Here is a 19,784-nt window from a genome sequence, read left to right on the forward strand (position 1 = left end):
TAGTGTATAAGTACATAGTGTATAAGTACATAGTGTATAAGTACATAGTGCATAAGTGCATAGTGCATAAGTGCATAGTATATAAGTACATAGTGTATAAGTGCATAGTGTATAAGTACATAGTGTATAATTACATAGTGCATAACTGCATAGTGCATAAGTGCATATAAGTACATAGTGTATAAGTACATAGTGCATTACTGCATAGTATATAATTACATAGTGTATAAAAGTGCATAGTGCATAAGTGCATAGTGTATAGTGCGTCATTTGGGACACAGCTACTGTGTCTGATAGCGTGGCGTGACCCTCACCTCCAGTTTCTTGAAGTCGGGACTGGGGTGACGCAGAAGTTTACTGGCGTGAGACGTGAGATGCTGGAGCGCCTTACGCACGGACGGGATGTCTTCAGTCGACTCTGGAAGAACATTGACCTCATGTTTAGAGACATCAGAGACACTATCGAAACTGTGTGCAGCTGTAGTGGTTTCACACAAACCTTCCTCCTTGATCTTGAGAAGAGCAGCGTGTAGGACACAGGGCAGCAGATGCCTCGTCAGATCAGACGCTTTCTGCACCGAGAGGTAGTGCAGAACCTACACACACACACACACACACACACACGTTTACATAAAACAGTCTCTGTTTATGCCAATATTTTCTCATTCAGATAGCCAATTATAATGTCCAGTACCAATGATAACTAACACATACCATAAACTGCTTGTAGAGTTAAGGTCCTTGCACACTGAGTCTGAAATATTCGCACGTTAAAAAATAAATACCTCACATTGTGTCAATCACGTTTACACACTGCCTCCGAAACTTTCGTCCATTATAAAAAAATTCGGATCGGGTTCGATTTTCTGCGTTTTTTCGCATCTGTAACAAGCATTTTGAGAGGTGTTTTGACAATTCAGAGCCACCGAATGACGAATACGAAAAAACACATATGAAAATTTCGGACTCAGTGTGCAAGGACCTTTACAATTAAACAAGATTTTAATTATAAATATTTTTTTCCAGTCGAGGATGTTCCTAAATGTCCTCAAAAGGAGGTTTTGAAAAGCTTTAGTTTACTTCTGAAGATTGATCTGGGTGCAAACTAAAGATAACAAACACATCTATGGCTGCGTTTACACTGGGCATTAACATGTGACCTGTATCTGAATGTTGTCCACATACAGTACGCATCGAAAAGACAAGTGTAAACGCGTTTGTGATCGGAATGTTATTCGATCAACATGTCCTGGTTCGAAAGGTAAAAAAAAAGATCTTAGTTTAAAGGGTGTGTATGTGAAGTTTTAGCTCAAAATACCCCACAGATATTTTTATATAGCATGTTAAAATTGTCACTTTTTGAGGGTGAGCAAAAACGCACCGTTTTTGTGTCTGTCCCTTTAAATGCAAATGAGCTGCTGCTCCCGGCACAGGGGGCGGAGCTTCAACAGCTTGTGTGTGTGTTTGTGTGTTAGCAGCTCTGATTACCTCACACAGACACAAACTAGTGTAACTATGTAGTTGTTAAATTTAGGATTAAGGGGTGAAGAATATGGTCATGCAGAATAAGGCATTAATATGTGCTTTATAAGTATTAATAAACAGCCAATATCCTAGTAATATGCGTGCTAATAAGCAACTATTTAATAGTGAGAATTGGACCCTAAACTTTAGTTGAACTATTTAATAGTGAGAATTGGACCCTAAACTTTAGTTTAGGGTCCAATTCTCACTATTAAATAGTTGATCCAGATACAGGTGTTACAGTAAGTATAAGCTTTTTAATTGTTAAATTATTGTAACATTTTGATTTCAGTTTTAAGTTTAAGATTTTAAGCATTATAATTGTTATTATAGTATTAATTGTTATAATACTTCTGATTTTAAATTAATGTTAAGCTTTTTAAATCTAGAATTATTTGAAAATAGCGTTAGTGATTTTAAATGTAATTTAAAGCAATTTAATCGTTAAATTATTTTTAACGCCGCTTCTGATTGTACATTTAAATGTAAGCATTACTGATGCAGTTGGGAAGGTTCAGCCTTTACAGGCTCAGTGTGTGTGTGTGTGTGTGTGTGTGTGTGTGTGTGTGTGTGTGTGTGTGTGTGTGTGTGTGTGTTTAGCGCTGCACCGCTGCCCTTGTGAGACGCTTGCCTTCAGGCCGTCCTACACACACCGCAGAAAACTTGCACGACTGTCATTGGCCGGGACACGTTACTGGAGCAAAACACAGTAGAGGAAATTAAATCAGCAAATGAATTCAGTGTAAATCCTGCAGCTTCCCCACAAGGGCTCGACAGACGGCTGAAGGACAGAAAGAGACGCGACCTTCACGGACGCCAGCGTTCTCCTGAACTCCCTTTCAACTTGCCAAGCCGAGTCCCGTGACGACACCTTGCATTTTAACCCCCTTCCAGCAAAACTGCCTCTGATTGGCTGGTTTGAAGAAAGCATGGGACACGCTGACGGGCGGGTGTGTTTTTATAGCTTTCAAGTCTCTTTTAAAAACCTACATGTTTTCTTTAGCATATTGATTATTTTCTTCAGTTGTTTTTTCTTAATTTATATATCTAAGTTCTGATTTCTGGTTTGGTTCTTTCTATTATCACTGTAAAGCTGCTTTGAAACGGTCTATACTGTTAAGCGCTGTATAAATGAAGGTGTCTTGACTCGAGGTTCTGACCTTCTCAGCCTCTTTGGTGTCATCAAACAGCCTCTTCTGTCGGCGTGCTGGAGTGGCTTTGGCCGTTTCCCAGGCCTCAACCCACATGTTGCCCGGGATCTTCATGCGGGCGCTTAGGTCGCCCCGAATGACCGTCTGGCCCGTCTCATCGCTCACCTCCTCCTCCACGTAATCTCTCGGGGAATACCAGCGCACAAAATCCTCCAGGGAACAGCCTGGATTCGCTGCCTGTGGACACACACACACACACACACACCTTGAGTTTAATGTCACACCTGAATTTAAGAAATGTTTGGGTCACATTTAGGACCCCAATGCTAGGCAATTGCTGAGGTGTTTTGTGTGGTTTAAACATAATACAGTCAAACCAAAATGTATTCAAACTAGGGCTGTCAAACGATTAATCGTGATTAATCACATCCAAAATAAAAGTTTTTTTTACATAATATATGTGGGTGCACTGTGTATAATTATTTTATATATATAAATACACACACATGCTTGTATATATTTAAGAAATATTTTCATGTATATACTGTATATAGATTTATATATAATTTATATTATATATAAATATTTTATATATAAATAATATTTTTTTCTTAAATATACATGCATGTGTGTGTATTTATATATATACAAAATAATTATACACAGTGCACCCACATATATTATGTAAAAAAAACCTTTTATTTTGGATGTGATTAATCGTGATTAATCATTTGACAGCCCTAATTCAAACACCTTCAACATTTCTCACATTATCAGTTTACTCGCTATAGTTTAGAAAATGGCAATAAAATATGAGCAGAACTCAGAGTTATTAAATCAGTGGATATTTGACTGGTTTTGTCCGTCCTTCTGTTCGACTCTCACACATGAATTATGTTGAATATCTGTCAGCTGTTAAATTTAACTCCACAATTAGATAATACCAGTTTAGCTCCACCAGTGACCAAGCAATGCTTCATGTTGTTCAGTCTGTGTGTAAAAAGAGCATTAGCAATTACAGAAAACACACTTCAGCAAAACATAATCAGCTCAAAGTGTCTGAATAATTTTTGGTCCCAAATTTTTATTCCATCACTGTATGAAGAATTTTTGGATATAATATGTCACAGTTTACTTTATTTAGCTAGTCTCGCTTACATAAATTAACTATAGTGTCCTGCACACACTTTTTAAAAAATGATATCTGGAGTCTGAATAATGTTTAGTTTGACTCTATTTTTTCTTTTCTTTAAAAAAATGGTTACAAAATTGTTTGTATCGTCTGCATACATACATATACAAATACATAAATGCACGTACAGACAAAAAATAGGCAGAAATGCTCTGAATAAAGCATGTAATTGACTGTTTTTATCAGTGCAGTCCTTCAGCATTGAGCTGCGAGTACAGCGATTCATCACACGTTTCTATTGTAAATGAGCTGGAGACAAATTCCAGCCGCAAACTTTCTCAGGATGACCTTTCAGTCAGTCGCTGCACGCTTTCATACTCGATAATTACTGAGACACACACGAACAAGACGTAATGATGTCTCAGCGAGGCTTTGAGACTTGCAGACAGATACACGCTTAATCCCAAATGCGTTTCATGTCAGACCTGGAACTGTGGAAGAAAACGACAGCAGTTTTACCTAAAGCACAGTCGATGGAGGCGTCGTGTTTTGCTCATGTTTGGACAGGGTGCTTCACAGAGCAGCTCTTGCAGTGTTGCCATGTCCACTTGTTATAAGCGCTTTTGAGCTTGTTGTTTAAAGGCCCATTGAAGTGCTTTGAAACACACAGCATTATTCACTTTGTTGATGTAATTTCCACTGAAACGGGAAGACAGAGCGGAACATATATCGGCCAGAGCCGTTGAGCTCGATAAAGCCGGAGTTTCCTCCTAATCTCTAACCGTTTCACCTCCTAATCTCCTCCATATCGCTTTAAAATACAGCTTTCTGTGCAGAATTGAGTGGATCTGATATGTTTTCTGGTCTGCGAGACTCGATCACATGATCCGCTCTGTGTGTCGTGTCTCTGGACCGGATCTGCGGTGACACTAACGTGAAACCAGACTTCATTCGCCACAATGGAAAACATATTTACACTGAATCGTTCCCTATCCCCTATATAGTGCACTATGTGCCATTCACCATGTAGAAACCAGTAAATGTGTGAACAAGTGACTGATTTCAACCGCAGCTTCAGCGTCTGTTTATAATGTAGGGGGCGGAGCTTCAGATTCTAGAGAGCATTTGATTGGATAGAAAATCTGATGAGAAGCGGAAGTGCAGAGTGATGTCATCAAAATCATTTATCCATATTGGCGGAAGTGAGAGACTGTACGTTTTATAATAATTAAAAAATATATAATTCTTATATCTTCTAAAATGCAAATTTTGTCATTGTTTTGGAGCACACTAGCTTATAGATAACAGTAAGGTTAACATATTCATACTAAAAGCCAAAAAACTTTAAGCTTGGCTCATAAAGCGATCGAGTTTACAGAGTTATTACAAGTGAGCAGGTGCGGGTTGTGATATTTTTGTCTTATTTTCAGCATATGACTTTTTCATATTATGAGCTTGTTTTTATTCGCTGTTTTTCTAGCAAGATCTGGCAACACGAATGCACATTAAAATTTGTATTTCTCATATCTCTCGTCGTACGTCATTAAAGGGATAATTCACGCAAAAATTAAAATTCTGTCATCATTTACTCTCCCTCAATTTGTTTCAAACCTGTATGAGTTTCTTTCTTCTTCTGAACACAAAAGAAGATATTTTGAAGAATGTCGGAAACCAAACAGTTGATGGACCCCATTGACTTCCTTCCATAGTACTTTTTTCCATACTATGGAAGTCAATGGGGTCCATCAACAGTTAGCTTAACCATATTCTTCAAAATATCTTCTTTTGAGTTCAGCAGAAGACAGAAACTCATACAGAACAGGATTAAGCAGTAAAAGGTGAGCTGACAACCGAATTTAGCAACGGCTTAACGAACACAAACTCGAATCTGGCATTGTGCTAGAGAGTTCTTCCACCGGCACGACTCACATTTGCTAAAAAAATCTAGTTTGTGATGAGTTACTGACGTTCAACCTTACAGTCACTCGTTACTAGTTCAGCGCTTACAGTGGATACAGCATCTGACGTCTGAATGTGGAGCGTTATGATGGTGTGTGAGCGCGCCGTCACAGTTTTAAGACGCCCCATTCATCATATTCGGGTCTCTCTGCTCTCCACCCGGAGGGAGATGGTAATTAAAGCCAAAATGCCAAATTATGCTTGGCTAAGCACAATTACAGACAGCAGTGGTGCTAAATTTAGAGGCCATCTTCAGCTAAAGGGGCCATTTACTGCGATCGCTGCGCTCACAGCAGTTCGCCACTGCAATAAGAAGAGCTGGTGTGTCTGCTCAGGAAATTAGAGCATTTTGTAGGGCAGTTGAACAGGCTATAGCGAGGCAAAATAGACACAAAATGTCACCTTTCCACATTGGTCTCGCCCCCCGGTGATCAAAAACGAGCATTTTTGCTTTATAGCGCACTAGCAGAAGTTGGAAATGAGGCTACGCTCGCTGTGCTTACAGAACGCTTCATTCCCACACAATTCCCTTGTTCCTTAATCTCTCGGGTTTGTCCACGGCATAACGCTGCGGGATAATTTGCCGTTATCCGACAGAGAGGGATGGAAGGGTGGCGCTTATGAAAATGAATGATGCTTCTCCCTTTGGCTTCTGCCAAGAAGCGTTTTTAAAAGGTGAAACCTATAAAAGATTCAGTGAATTGTGCACAGATGAAGACGGGAGCCATTGTCTGGGCTGAGAAAGATGTGAGCGGCTATAAAAATCTGGTTGTTGACTCATTCTGCATTGCCATGTGATATCTGTCATTCGGCCCAAACGCCCAAAAACAAGCTGCTCACACTGCAAAAAATGATGTTCTTCAAATGATTAGTATTTTTGTCTTGTTTTCCAGCATAAATATCTTCACATTCTTAAATCAACATACATTTACTTGAATGACAAAATGGCGTAAGATATTGAGTCTTGTTTTCCTAAAGTATTAAAGGGTTAGTTCACCCCAAAATGAAAATTGTGTCAGTAATTACTCGCCCTCATGTTGTTCCAACCCCGTAAGACTTTCCTTCATCTTCGGAGCACAAATTAAGATATTTATGATTAAATCTGAGAGCTGGATCACTCCTCCATAGGCTTCTGTAATTGAAACTTGCCGGCCCAGAAAGTTAGTAAAGACAATGTTTAAAATAGTCCGAGTGACTACAGTGGCTCAACCTTAAGTTTATCAAGCGACGAGAATACTTTTTGTGCACAAAAAACAAACAAAATTAACGACTTTATCAGAGTTTCCGCTAGAAAAAAATGGTGCCGGTCATTTTGAGTTTAGAGTTTTCGTTTTACGGACATTTTGATGATATGCCGGTCAAATATCGCCCCTTAATTAGTCAAGTTGAGGAAAACTGGAGGCAGGCTATGTAACCTAAAAAATGACTTCACATATCGCGTCTTTTGCGCGTTCAAGTTCGTTATTTCAAATGTAGGCGCGCTCATAATGGAAGTGCGACGCGTTCGTTTTTTCCAAGCGCGTCCGCGCCGCATCGAGAAAAAAACATCTCGGTGAGGACTGAGGGCTGCTATTTTTATTTAACGAAAAATCTTAGTCTAACGGGAAAAATTATATATTTAGTGTTGGCCAATTTTATATTTTTTATTTGTATTATTTTATCCTGTTTTTCTCTGTTGTCACTGTTAGAAATGCTGCAGGTGCGTGAAAATTTGATCTGAATCCAGGTTCTGTTGTTGATCTGTTCTGTATGCTGCTGTTTGCACTTGCAAAAAAACCTTTGATAAATAAATAAAAATGTTTACAGTTTTAACGGGTCACAGATACGCGTCAATTTTATTCTTATTTAATGCCAATTCAATATTATAATCTTATCAGTTAACGGTTAATAATCGGTTAACGAGCGGCGGTTTTCGGTCGGGAAAATTAACCGAAATGAGCATCCGAACTGGATACATTTCGTTGAAATCACATATGAGGACCTCCCTTCGCGGGCTGTGGAGAAATGCAATCCTCCATAGCCACGGAGCGCTGTCATGACAGCGAGCGCATCACGTCGCAGGCTTACGGCATCGATAAGAGGAGCGGTGTCTGCAGTAGGGATGCGCGGTATACCGGTACTGCAAAAATACCGGTATATATTATATTTCAAACGGTACAATATCATAATTTTGTTCAATTCGGTATTTGATGCGCTGCTATTTCGAAGTTCTCCGCTAGGCGGCAGTGCGCTACCTAAACTGACGCAGGTCACGCGAAACCGGCAAACGGTGACAACAGAGTTACACGATGAATCAAACGAAGCTCACTCGAATTTCTACACGCCCGAAATTAATAAATAGAGAGAGCAGTATGAGTGAAATAAGGCATTACTTTGCCAACAAAAGTAATGAGAAAAGTAAAGAAACAGATCTCAATTCACCACTCTGCAAACGTTTTAATTGTATAATTTCAGGTGTTTTTTTTTTTTCAAAATCAAAATTTAACCTACTGTATGTTCCCTGACTGATTTTTTATTTTTTTTTACAATTTGATACATTTTCTTTGCACATTTGGTAGTGGAGAATTTCAAGCAGTGTTTTTTAAGTGTCACTTAAATTTTGAGACTGTTTTTTTTTTTTTTTTAACCTGTGGTATCGATTTAGTATCGATACCGAGGTATTAGGTTCTGGTATCGTACGGAAGCCAAAATTGTGGTATCGAGCCATCCCTAGTCTGCAGACTCAATGCTTGTAAAATGGCAAATAATCCTTCTGATCGGTCGGTGTATTTTTGCTTTATACATTTTAGGCTTATTCTCAAATTCCGATTGTGTTAAGCGGGTGGGATTATTAGGCCATTTTAATCGGACAATTTGACCGGAGAGATTTAATTTTGTCGGACATTTCATTTTTTCCCCGCCCAATGTCCGGTAATTACCGGACAACGGAAACCCTGGACTTTATTCAACTATTAATTTTCTTCTGTGTGGGCCTCTTTAGTCATTTGGACTATTTTAACGATGTCTTTACTAACTTTCAAGTTTAAATTACAGAGAATTAAATTCAATTAATTTACTAACGATCAGCCGCTGCACTGACAAACTGCACATAAAATAATCGCAGCCTTTGCCAAATCGCGTGCGGTTTCGATGCCCTACTCACAAACAAATCAAATCCTTTCACATGAACACGGAGCAGCGGCCTCACCTTAAAGGACTCCATGTCTGAGAGCAAGCAGGCGCTCTGCATACGGGCACGGAGATGCGCACCTTCAGCCGACGTGCCCAGTTTGGCCAGTACCTCCGACTGCTCCTCCAGCAGGTCTTCAGTCATGGGCGCCGGCTCCTGCGTCACACACACACACAACAGTTATGACCAAACTGGGGATTAGATTAGATATGGAGAGATGCTAAAACAGAGAAGAGAAAGAAGAGGATTTTTTAATGTTTTGGTTTGGAAATGCATTGGTTTAGGATTGTGGAGTGGATAAGTGCAAGATGTGTGTTCAGCTGCTTCTAGTTAAATTAAATCTTTATTGGAAATTTATCTTATCCCCCCCACATAAACACATACATTCAATAAAAAAAAAAGATAATTCATCAAACTGATTGCCAAAGGGCAAAAAATCTCTTAAAGGGGTGGTTGATTATGATTTCACTTTTCTAACTTTAGTTAGTGTGTAATGTTGCTGTTTGAGGATAAACAACATCTGCAAAGTTACAACGCTCAAAGTTTAAAGCAAAGGGAGATATTTGCTTTTAAAGAAATCGCTTTTTAAGGACTTCAACAAACGGCTGGTAGGGACTACACGAGATTCCTCCCGGGTTAGTGACATCACCAACCCTAAAATTGACATAAACCCCGCCCCCGGAACACAATTTATAGATTATCATGACAGAATATGCTAATCAATGACTAGAAGATAACTACACATAAGCTACATAAATTCATCAACTAACCATTCAGAAATGTTCTCTACATGTTTTCACTTCTTCTTGAGTCTCTCTATCTTCCCGACTCCGGTTTGAACATAAAAGGCTAAAAGTTTTTTAATTTTCAGTGCATGTCTGTGTGAGGTAAAAGGACACGAGCTGTTGAAGCTCCGCCCCCTGTGCCGGCAGCAGCAGCTCATTTGCATTTAAAGGGACAGACACAAAAAAACAGTGCGTTTTTGCTCACCCTCAAAAAGTGACAACTTTACCATGCTATGTAAAAATATCTGTGGGGTATTTTGAGCTAAAAACTTAACATACACACTCTGGGGACATTTTACATATTGTGAAAAGGGCATTATATCACCCCTTTAAAAATATTTTTAGTGACTCTGGGTACAATTTTTCAAATTCATTAAAGGGCACCTATTATGCCCCTTTTTACAAGAACCCTTTTTACGGATGTTCCCAGAATGTCTCTGTGAAGTTTCAGCTTAAAAAATACACCACAGATCATTTATTATACCATGTTGTAAATGCCCATTTTTGAGTGGAGGAAAAACATTCAGTTTTCGTGCATGTCTCTTTAAATGCAAATGAACTGATGGTCCCCGCCCCCTATCCAGAAGAGGGTGGAGCCTCGGATACTCTGCCAAAAACTAAAACACCAGTTAGGTTTTGATTATCATCGCGGTCACGCTAACATGACATTGCAGTTCTTCATCACCATGAACTTTTTAAAAAGCCAAATCAGTCTAAACCTACTGCTGTATAGGCTATGCTGTTAATATGAATCAAACAAAAGAAAAACAAAAAAATCACTCAATGCTCTTGACTGAATACATTTAGTAACTTTACTAAAAATAAATTTCTTACTTGAACGCTGCTGTTAAACGCTCTGGCGAGGAGAAAAACATGGAGGGTTTATGCTAAAAGAGTCCTGAAGCCAGTGATTGTAGTTTATAAAGTTATAAGTATGGATATTTTTCTTAGAAAAAGCCATGGCTTTGCTTCAGAAGACATTTATTAACCCCCCTGGAGCCGTATGGATTACTTTTATGATGGATGGATGCACTTTTTTGGTCTTCAAAACTTCAGGTACTCCCATTATAAAGCTTGGAAGAGCCAAAGATATTTTTTAATATAACTCTGATTGTGTTTGGCTGAGAGAAGAAAGTCATATACACCTAGGATGGCTTGAGGGAGAGTAAATCATGGGGTAATTTTCATTTATGGGTGAACTAACGCTTTAACCAGCGAGTGTGTTATACCTGTGTGACGGGGATGTAGAGCGGCTCCTGTGAGTTCAGGAGTGTGATTTTGCTGTGTGGCTGCAGTCGACCTTCTGCTTTGCTCTTATTGGCTGTTTTTTTCTCGTTCTCTGTGTCCGCCTCCTTCATCTCATCCGTGTCGCTCAGACACTCGAAGAACTCCTCTTCACTGTCGCTCCACGAGTCCCACGACTTCCCGGGAGAAACCTCAGCAGGTCCTGTGCTCTCCGGTGCCAAGCGGCTTTTGTCTCGGCTTGCGTCTGATGCGGCGTTCTTCCTCCCATCATCCCTTGCTCTCTTTCGCTCAATGCAGCAGTTCAGCATCTGGAGGTGATGCAGAGCAAAAATAAACACACGAGAAAATTCACTATCGCTTATTTTTTTTCTTTTCGAGTCGTCAGTGTCACACGATCCTTCAGAAATCATCCTTATATGCTGATATGATGCATTTCTGATTATTATTATTAACGTTGAAAACAGTTGTGCTGCTTCAGATTTTTGTGGAAACTGTTATACTTTTCAATATTTGATGATGAATAGAAAGTATAAAAGAACAGCATTTATTTGAAAAAGAATCTTTTGTAAGATTTACAGTCACTTTTGAATAATTTAATGCGTCCTTGCTGAATTAAAGTATTTATTTCAAAAAAAAAAAAAAAAAAACTTCATGACTCACTTTCTTCTACCACTGGACTCTATGTTTTCATGTTGACTTTAACTATATATGAAGAGTTTGGTTCCAAAACGCAATAAATCCATTTAGATTAATTTGAGTAAAAATGTGTTTTCTTTACCAAGAAAGTGGAAAGATGAAAACCACTATTTTCTGTTTCAAACTTTCACATAGCATTTGTAGGTCATAATAACAAAAAAAAAATTAAAATCCAGGTTTTGATTTTCAAAGATTTATTATAAAAACGGATTATTTTTTCCCCCAAAATGCAATAAATCCTTCTTTTTTTTTTTTTAAATCTAAATGCAATTAATCCATTGAATCAATATAAAAGTTGTTTTTTCATATTGAAACTGTTGAAAATACACAACAACGTAAGTTTATTAGTATAATATTTTTATTAAGAACTGTAAAGAAGATTGAAAACATTTTTCCTCCTCCCGAGTGCCTCGTCTTCTTAATCTCCTCACGTAAATGATTCGATGTCGATGCCTTGCGTTTCTTACCCACCGCAGAAACAACCACAGGTTCATCAATGCCGTCAAAATTATTCATTTTTTTGTTTGTTTGTTGATCGAAAAGTACAAAATAGATAAGAAAAACTAGGAAGCCGGGTGTATTTAAGGCGCTGCCGTTACTGTTTACATTGCGTGGAATGGTGCGTTGTGATTGGTTGAGAGCGGATATATCGCATTCTGCAGAGAAGGGAGACTGGAGTTTGTCACGGTTTGGAAAGAAAGAGAGAAAACATGACAGAATAACACGGCGGATATCGCATTTTACTTAAAGGGGTCATATAATGCCATTTTTGTACACGCTAGTATGATTCTTTAGGGTCTAAATTAAAAGTTTGTAATATACTTTAATTAAAAATTCTCATTAGTATTGTAAGAAAACACTTATTTTACCTGGTCAAAAACAGCTCTGTTTTCAGCACGCCGTTTCAGTGCATATGACTTTAAATGATAATGAGTTTTGCTCACTCCGCCTCTCTGTTCTGTGTACACCGTTTGTAACACAATAACCATAACGCGTTGTTCAGTATAAACGTGGGATTATGCATTATATTGAGAACGTCATACATAGAAAACATGCCGTAATGTACCCTGAGTGTAAACCTTAGACGAATTCATTGTGAAGCGTGCAGCTAGCGATTTACAAGTATTAATATTTATAATATTAATATAAAGTTTAATAAAACCTTACACTCACTTCAGTTGTTCTAGAGGTTCAGCAGGAACATGAATAGCTGGTACCGATCTTTTTTCATGAGCAGCTTCTTAGCAAATCCAGCTTTACACTGATCCTCGTTTATAAAGCAGTCTGGTGAGAAATGATTCGCGCAAACATGAACGCATTGACGTTGCTCGTGGGGAATATTCCCTTCGAAAACAAACTCAGCCACTGCGTCTTCAGCGGTTCGGATTTAGGAACATTAAAATGACTGTGTTCGTTATTACACCCAAGAACAGAACACCACAATCGCTTAGACGCCATTCTACTCATAGACAGTGCTCCAGCATATCAACAATGACCGCGCCGGTCCGCGCAGACTATGATTGACAGCTGAGGGCGGGTCTGTGTTGAAACCCTTCTGTCAATCAACAATCGTGGGAGGGGCTTCCGAGCGTGTGACGTCACACGGTCGAACGGCTCGATTTGAGGCAGGGGAAAACATATAAGGAGATTAAAACAAAACCACTGGATGGATTTTTATCATTATATGATGGTTGTGTACAGGCACTGCCAACACACATTTCAGTACAATCAACTTGTAAAAGTGCATGTACCATTATATGACCCCTTTAAAATTAAACATTGACTTTTCAATACCAACCAGATACAATACTGATTTTTGCAGTAACAATTTTTTTTTTTAAATGGCGTTTATCGCGTTTTGGAACCAAACTCTTCATACAATGTGCCATTCTTTCTATAATTTGTCAAAATAAATAAACAATGTCCGTGGAAAAATTAAATGGACAAGCTAAAAGTTATATCAAAATCAGATGAAAAATTAGAACGTTTACATTTAAAAAGATTTTTAAACTTATAGTCAAAGACTGCCTGGCTTGATTTATATTTTCAATCTAAGAAAACGAACTGCTTAAAATATGTTTATTTCTCAATTTGCAACCAACATTAGTTCTGAACTCATTTTCACACTGAAACTGATGTTAAAGAGATGATATTTTCACAAATAAGCTCAATTGAGATATTCATATAAATCTGCCAATTCTGTCTGATTGTACATGCCTATCATGCGTGTTCGTGAACTGTCTCACAGATGTGATCGTGTGTAAAGAGTCTCTCAGGGTGTGTTCACACTTGCCAGGTTTGGTTGGATTAAAACGAACCCTGGAGCGATCGCTCTGTTAGTGTGAACGCTGCCATCCGAACCCTGATGTGCACCAAACAAGCGGACCGAGATCCACCTTTTCATGGAGTCCCGACCCGCTTCAAAACTAACTCTGGTGCGGTTCGACTGAAATATGAACGCAACACGGACCAAAGACATCTCAACGAACCAAAAACAGGACATGATGTCACAAGATGCGACTCTGAGAGGGACAGAAAAGCATACCTGGGTTTTCTTGTCATAGTCATGATGCTGCACTACAGTATCGGAAATTCGACAGGAATTTTGACTCCTTTACACATTTTAAAAGCTCTTCATGAGTTTTTATTGTTTTGGAAGTTCGTTAAAGCAACACCAAGTGACTTTTCCTCTGCGGTCGCCCTACAGGTTGGAAGCGGAATTGTCCATTACCGCTGTGGTAAATACTTTAGCCTAGCGCAGCTACTGTCGCACACACACTTGCTGTTTATCCAGCGCCGGCTTTGGAATGAACGATGTCCACAGACAAGCTAGAGTATGTTGCATGATTTCATGAAAGTATGATGTATTGCGACATCAGAAACGAAGAATAACTAAATAATGACTATTGTAACGCTTGACGTAAAGCAAGTCAAATTTGTAGTTTTCTTATGTCTCATTAGAACTACAGAAACGCGACCCGATCTGGCAATCTCACACAGCGTGGTTATAGCAGATATAGGACCGCAAAGCCAATCCAGAAGTGCCTTTCACCCTGTTACGACTTAATGAACCACTGAAACCATTTTGTAAACATTATTTTAAGGTAAAAATCTTACTTAGTGTTGCTTTAAGGTCCGTCACAAAATATTCTTCGTAAAAGTCATTTTTGTTGTTTTGTATCTTTAGGTTCGGTGTTAAAAATGACGCTGTGGATGCTAAAAATGACTAAAAATGTATAATTTTCTACAAGACCCATACTACAAGTGTGAACACACACACCCTTCAATGCACATGAAGATTCACCTGCAGTTTCTGATGAAGAAGACAACACCTGAGATCAGGAGGGCCGCTCGCCAGTCTGAAACACACAACACAGAGGCGTTCATCATACAATCAATACAGTCTCCCATCAGGCCACGGCACAACAGCCCTGAGGTGAACAGAGCCGCACGTATTCAAAGGCTTCACTCATTTGCACACAATGACATGGGGAGATGAAGGACCGCAGGGACACCAGAGGAACCCAAACACACTGCGTTATTGTTTCTCCGCCAATGTTATCAATGATCCGGACGCCTGCAGCTCTTTCCCAACAGGCACGGAGTACAACAACATTACAGCACTGCCACAATTCATCACCTCCACTGAAATCATTTCTGGGCTTTTTGCATTCATTTAGAATAGATGACAGTAGCGTGCAGACAAGTACCCGAGTCCTTGTGTGATATGCGTGTCACGAATCACTCGACTTTATATTCATTCTAAACTATTTCCACTGCAAAATATCAATCCTCAATCTTGTTTTCAAGTACAAATATCTAGGGGTTAAACGGATCCAAGTGTGTAGTTTTGGTTTGAACATTTGGGGGTCCCAGCATGCTCTCTTGTGAGATTTATTTGTTTGTTTATTTTTGCAAGATGGTCTTTTGTGGTATCATCCACACATGCACAGTTGGTTGATACATAACTGCAATAAAGTAACAGCCTTTAATAACATTTACATGCTTACATAGGATATATGATGCGTTTTATATTATTTAAGCACCTAATCAGTTTGACAGAAGGTTTTAAATCAAAGTTCGTTTGAATTTGAATTGATGTCAAAAACAGGATCTAGAATTACAATTCGAATTTGAATTAAAGGAAGCAAAATTGCAATTCAATACAAATTCATATACATATTTTAAGTGAAGTGTTTAACAATGAAGCTTTACAGTATATGTCAGATATGATTGCATTACATATTCTATAAATGATATTAGTTTGAACTACTTGTACAGATTACATTAACAGGAAATGTTTTCCCCCAGCAAGCAACGAATGTTAAAAGCTCTAGTAACAGAACAAATAATTAAGTTTGATTTATTGTAGGCCTAATTGTAATTTTGAGTAAACATGACTCCATTTCCCAGAATTACTTTAGTAAATCTTTAGGAAAAACAACAACAATTTGAGGTGGACATTTGTTTATATATATATATTAGAACAAAATGTAGGAGTGACTAGTTACGTGTAATGTAATTGTATTTAGTTGTATTACTGAGGTCAAATGTGTAATTCAATTAGTTACTAATCAAATTAAAAGGAAATTGCTTTACATTGATAAAGTAATCCAAATAAAATAATCCAAACCACATTTATAATGGGTAACTTATAACAGTAAGCAATTACATTTCAGAAGTAACCTTCCTAACACTGAGTGTGTGTGAGATTCAACACATTTCTGTTGTGTGACTGTGTGGAATTTCTTTGAATTGCCATGAATTTAATTCCACTTCCTGTCTTTCAAATTCAACTTCCTGTGGGGCGGAGTCAATTCAATTCAAATTCCGATTCATGAATTGAACGGAGGCCAATTCTGAAATTCTGAATTTTGCACAAGGCTGGGTCAGACTACCTTTACTTAATACATTTTATACTTAAAATGTTAATTTCCTGTCATCTTTGGTATAACTGAAAGCCATGTTTTTCATAATATCTGTCATTATTAGCATGGGGAAACCTAATTGTTAAAGGTGCAGTGTGTATATTTTAGCGCCATCTAGTGGTTCGGTTGCGAGTTGCACTAAGGGCTCAGCCCACTGCTCACCCCTCCCTTTCGAAGAAGCTACGGTGGCTCAAACGGGACAAACATATCGTCGTCTGAGACAGCAGAGAATAGCCAGAGTAAGCCAAGTTTCTGTCCCACAGTCATTTATATTTATACCATTATAAACCACATCATGGATAAAGTTTACAAAGCCATAGTCAGGTGAGGATTAAGGGTCTTAATATATAATATAATAATAGTAATCAGATGATTGTCTCACAAACGTAACCAGCACATTTCAGCGAACCCATAATACAGCGAGGGAGAAGAACCACATGAAACTATGCAACTATATATTTTTTCTAATGGGATAGTAAAAGTTTAGCTGGCTAATATGAGCTGTTACTGTGGCTGAGCTGGTTAAAGCGTAAAGCCTTGTTTAAACTCGACGCGTCCGCATGAGCCCAAAGGTGACGCCTCCGCATCCCCTAGACACCATTTACTACACACAAATGAATAAATAATAATGAATAAAAATAATGGTTTTGAAAACTCTTCGCGATCGACTTAAAATGCTTCCAAGATGGACTTGTCGACCGCGATCGACGGGTTGGTGACTCCTGTAACGTTACTGTTTTACGGTCAATAGTACTAATCAGCTGATAGTAAAGCCATAACACAGCGAGGGAGAAGAACTAAGTTACATGAAACAATCCAACTACATATTTTACACCACTGACAAGGGGAAAGTCGCTACTCACGGTGTCTATGGCTAGCTTCTAGCTTTCTGCGGCTTCTCTTTCAAGGTAGTGACGAAACGCGCTCTGTGTTCGCTGTCGGCTACGGTAGAAACATGACGTCACAATATGTCGACCTTCATAGAAGGGGATTCCCGCGCCTATGTAGATATAAATGTCTCATTCTAAGGTAATAAAAACATAACGGTTCATTGAGTAAGGTCTTTATACACCACTGAACACATAGTTATGGATCTTATATTGCATTTCTGTCAATAGATCCTCAGAAATATTACACATTGCACCTTTAAGTGATTATTTGGTATAATGTTGGTGAAATAAAATAAAAATCACTGTGCTTTTTATTTGGCCATTAACTGTCGGTGGTGAATCAAACTCGACTAAACATGAGAGCATTAGACGGATGATCTATTGAGATCTCTTATTTAAACCTCTTTAAAACAGCGACACACTCATCAGGTTTGATTCATTTCTGTGAATCAGTACATCACACAATCCCAACACAAATCCCATTCACATCAAGGTCGATAACTATAATCATAAAGTTTCAATAATCCAGTCAAATCACGTTTTATTTATATTATGTATTGCTTTACAGTATTAAGGATGAAAAACAGTGTCAGTGTCTCTTTCAGTTAGTATTAGTTTCTACAATAAAGCGTCTCTCCAGTGTGATTTACTCGTGTCTGACCTTGATGGACTGACCGGAGAAGATTTCCACATCAAAGGAGGCGGAGCCTCAGAGCCACACCCACCTATTACATCATCACCACGGACCAATGGTAGCTCAAAGGTGTTTACCAGCCAGAGCAAACTTGGAAAAATACGTCAATTGCTTATAACAGAACATACACTAATATAGTTATGGTTCTTGATGTGAAGGGGGATTTATTCTGCACGTTACATGGTTTGTATGACTTCTCTTACCCATAGATCAGACAGTTGTTTTCCCAGCGGTAGCGCATCTCCAGCACGAACTCCTGCCACAGGTGAGCGACGGCACGCACTCCTCCGTGATGGAAGTTAACCATACAGATGCACAAGGCCAGACGGTACGTCAGACTGTCGCACGAAGCCGATTTCAGCTGATTATAGAGATGCTGTTCACAGGGAAACAGAGTCAGGCACTGAACACGTGTCTGTGCATTTGAGCAAAACACTTCAGGACCACAAACCACCAGCGCTGCTCAGATTTACTGCACGGTAGAGCGTTAAAAGATCGCAATCTCGATCCAAACACCCATGTGATCTTATTTCTAAATGACAATGATTCGTCTCTGTCTATTAAACCTTTGACAAGTACGATCACAGCGAACATTCAGTATGCGTTCTGAGCCAGAGAGAGCAGTTGTCATGTATAGATATGAAACAGCTTCACATACAGTCTTTTCAAACACACACACACAGTATCATAATTTCTGTATTACAATAATTCATATTATCACAGAAGTACTGGGATAAAAGATATACGGTAGTGATCAAAAAATAGAGTAAATCATCTTTTGAAAGTAACTTGACGCTTCAAATAAAGATTGTGTCAATTACATCGTTACACCAGTAGGTGGCGACAAGTGACTGTTAAAAATGAGTCATTGAATCATTCGTTCAAAAACGCTGATTCATCCAGTAATGAAAGTATTTATGAGTGAGACATTCATTCATTCAAACCAATTAAAAAAAGATTAAATCAAATTAATGAAATATTTAACTTTTTTTCATTTAAATATGAACATTTTGTCAGAATCTCGAATAAATGCCGTTATTCTGTTTAGACGTCTGTTCAGAATAGTGGTAGAATCGTACGGAAACGTATTGCATTCACTTGGGGGGAAAAATCTACTCTGTTTTTCTGAATTAACGAGTTCATTATCTCAGAATTACGAGATAAATCTTTCTTGAAAAACATTTTTTTCACTCTGTTTTTATGAATTAATGAGTTACTCATAATTTTGAGATAATTAAGTCATTAATTCAGAAAAACAGAGCAAAAACGTTTTTTTCCATGAAAAATGATCTCGTAATTCTGAGATAATTAACTCGTTAATTCAAAAAAACAGAGTAGATTTTTTTCCTCAAGTGAATGCAATACGCTTCCGTAGAATCGTGATCTCTATTTGAAACAAACAAAAAAATCGTGATCCTCAGTTTATCCAGAATTGTGCAGCTCTACATCTGAATCATCTCATAGCGAGATAATGTTCAACGATTCTATGTTCAGACTCACGTAATCCTCTGAGTCTTTGTCCGGTTCAGTCTTTCCCCCTGGGCTGGGCTGTGTGGATTTAACATCACTACTGTCTGTTTTATCCAAAGCTGCATCTGGGAAAAGATACTG

At 38.4% G+C, this 19,784-nt stretch overlaps 1 protein-coding gene across 2 annotated transcripts in view; it reads right to left on the reverse strand.

Moving 5' to 3' along the window:
• rab3gap1 (RAB3 GTPase activating protein subunit 1) overlaps positions 1–19,784 on the reverse strand; it is a 60,045-nt gene that overhangs the window by 12,844 nt on the left and 27,417 nt on the right. For both annotated transcript variants that reach the window (XM_056271347.1, XM_056271346.1), the window contains exons 14-21: positions 19,674–19,781; positions 18,377–18,549; positions 14,966–15,020; positions 10,950–11,273; positions 8,954–9,091; positions 2,685–2,912; positions 500–596; positions 315–418 (exon numbers count right to left, since the gene is read on the reverse strand). In XM_056271347.1, the coding sequence (XP_056127322.1) occupies positions 315–418; positions 500–596; positions 2,685–2,912; positions 8,954–9,091; positions 10,950–11,273; positions 14,966–15,020; positions 18,377–18,549; positions 19,674–19,781 (1,227 nt within the window). The remainder of the gene's footprint in view (positions 1–314; positions 419–499; positions 597–2,684; positions 2,913–8,953; positions 9,092–10,949; positions 11,274–14,965; positions 15,021–18,376; positions 18,550–19,673; positions 19,782–19,784) is intronic.

Source organism: Rhinichthys klamathensis, unplaced genomic scaffold (genome assembly GCF_029890125.1).
Source record: "Rhinichthys klamathensis goyatoka isolate OS25496 unplaced genomic scaffold, OSU_Roscu_1.1 h1tg000318l_1, whole genome shotgun sequence".
Classification (NCBI taxonomy): domain Eukaryota; kingdom Metazoa; phylum Chordata; class Actinopteri; order Cypriniformes; family Leuciscidae; genus Rhinichthys; species Rhinichthys klamathensis.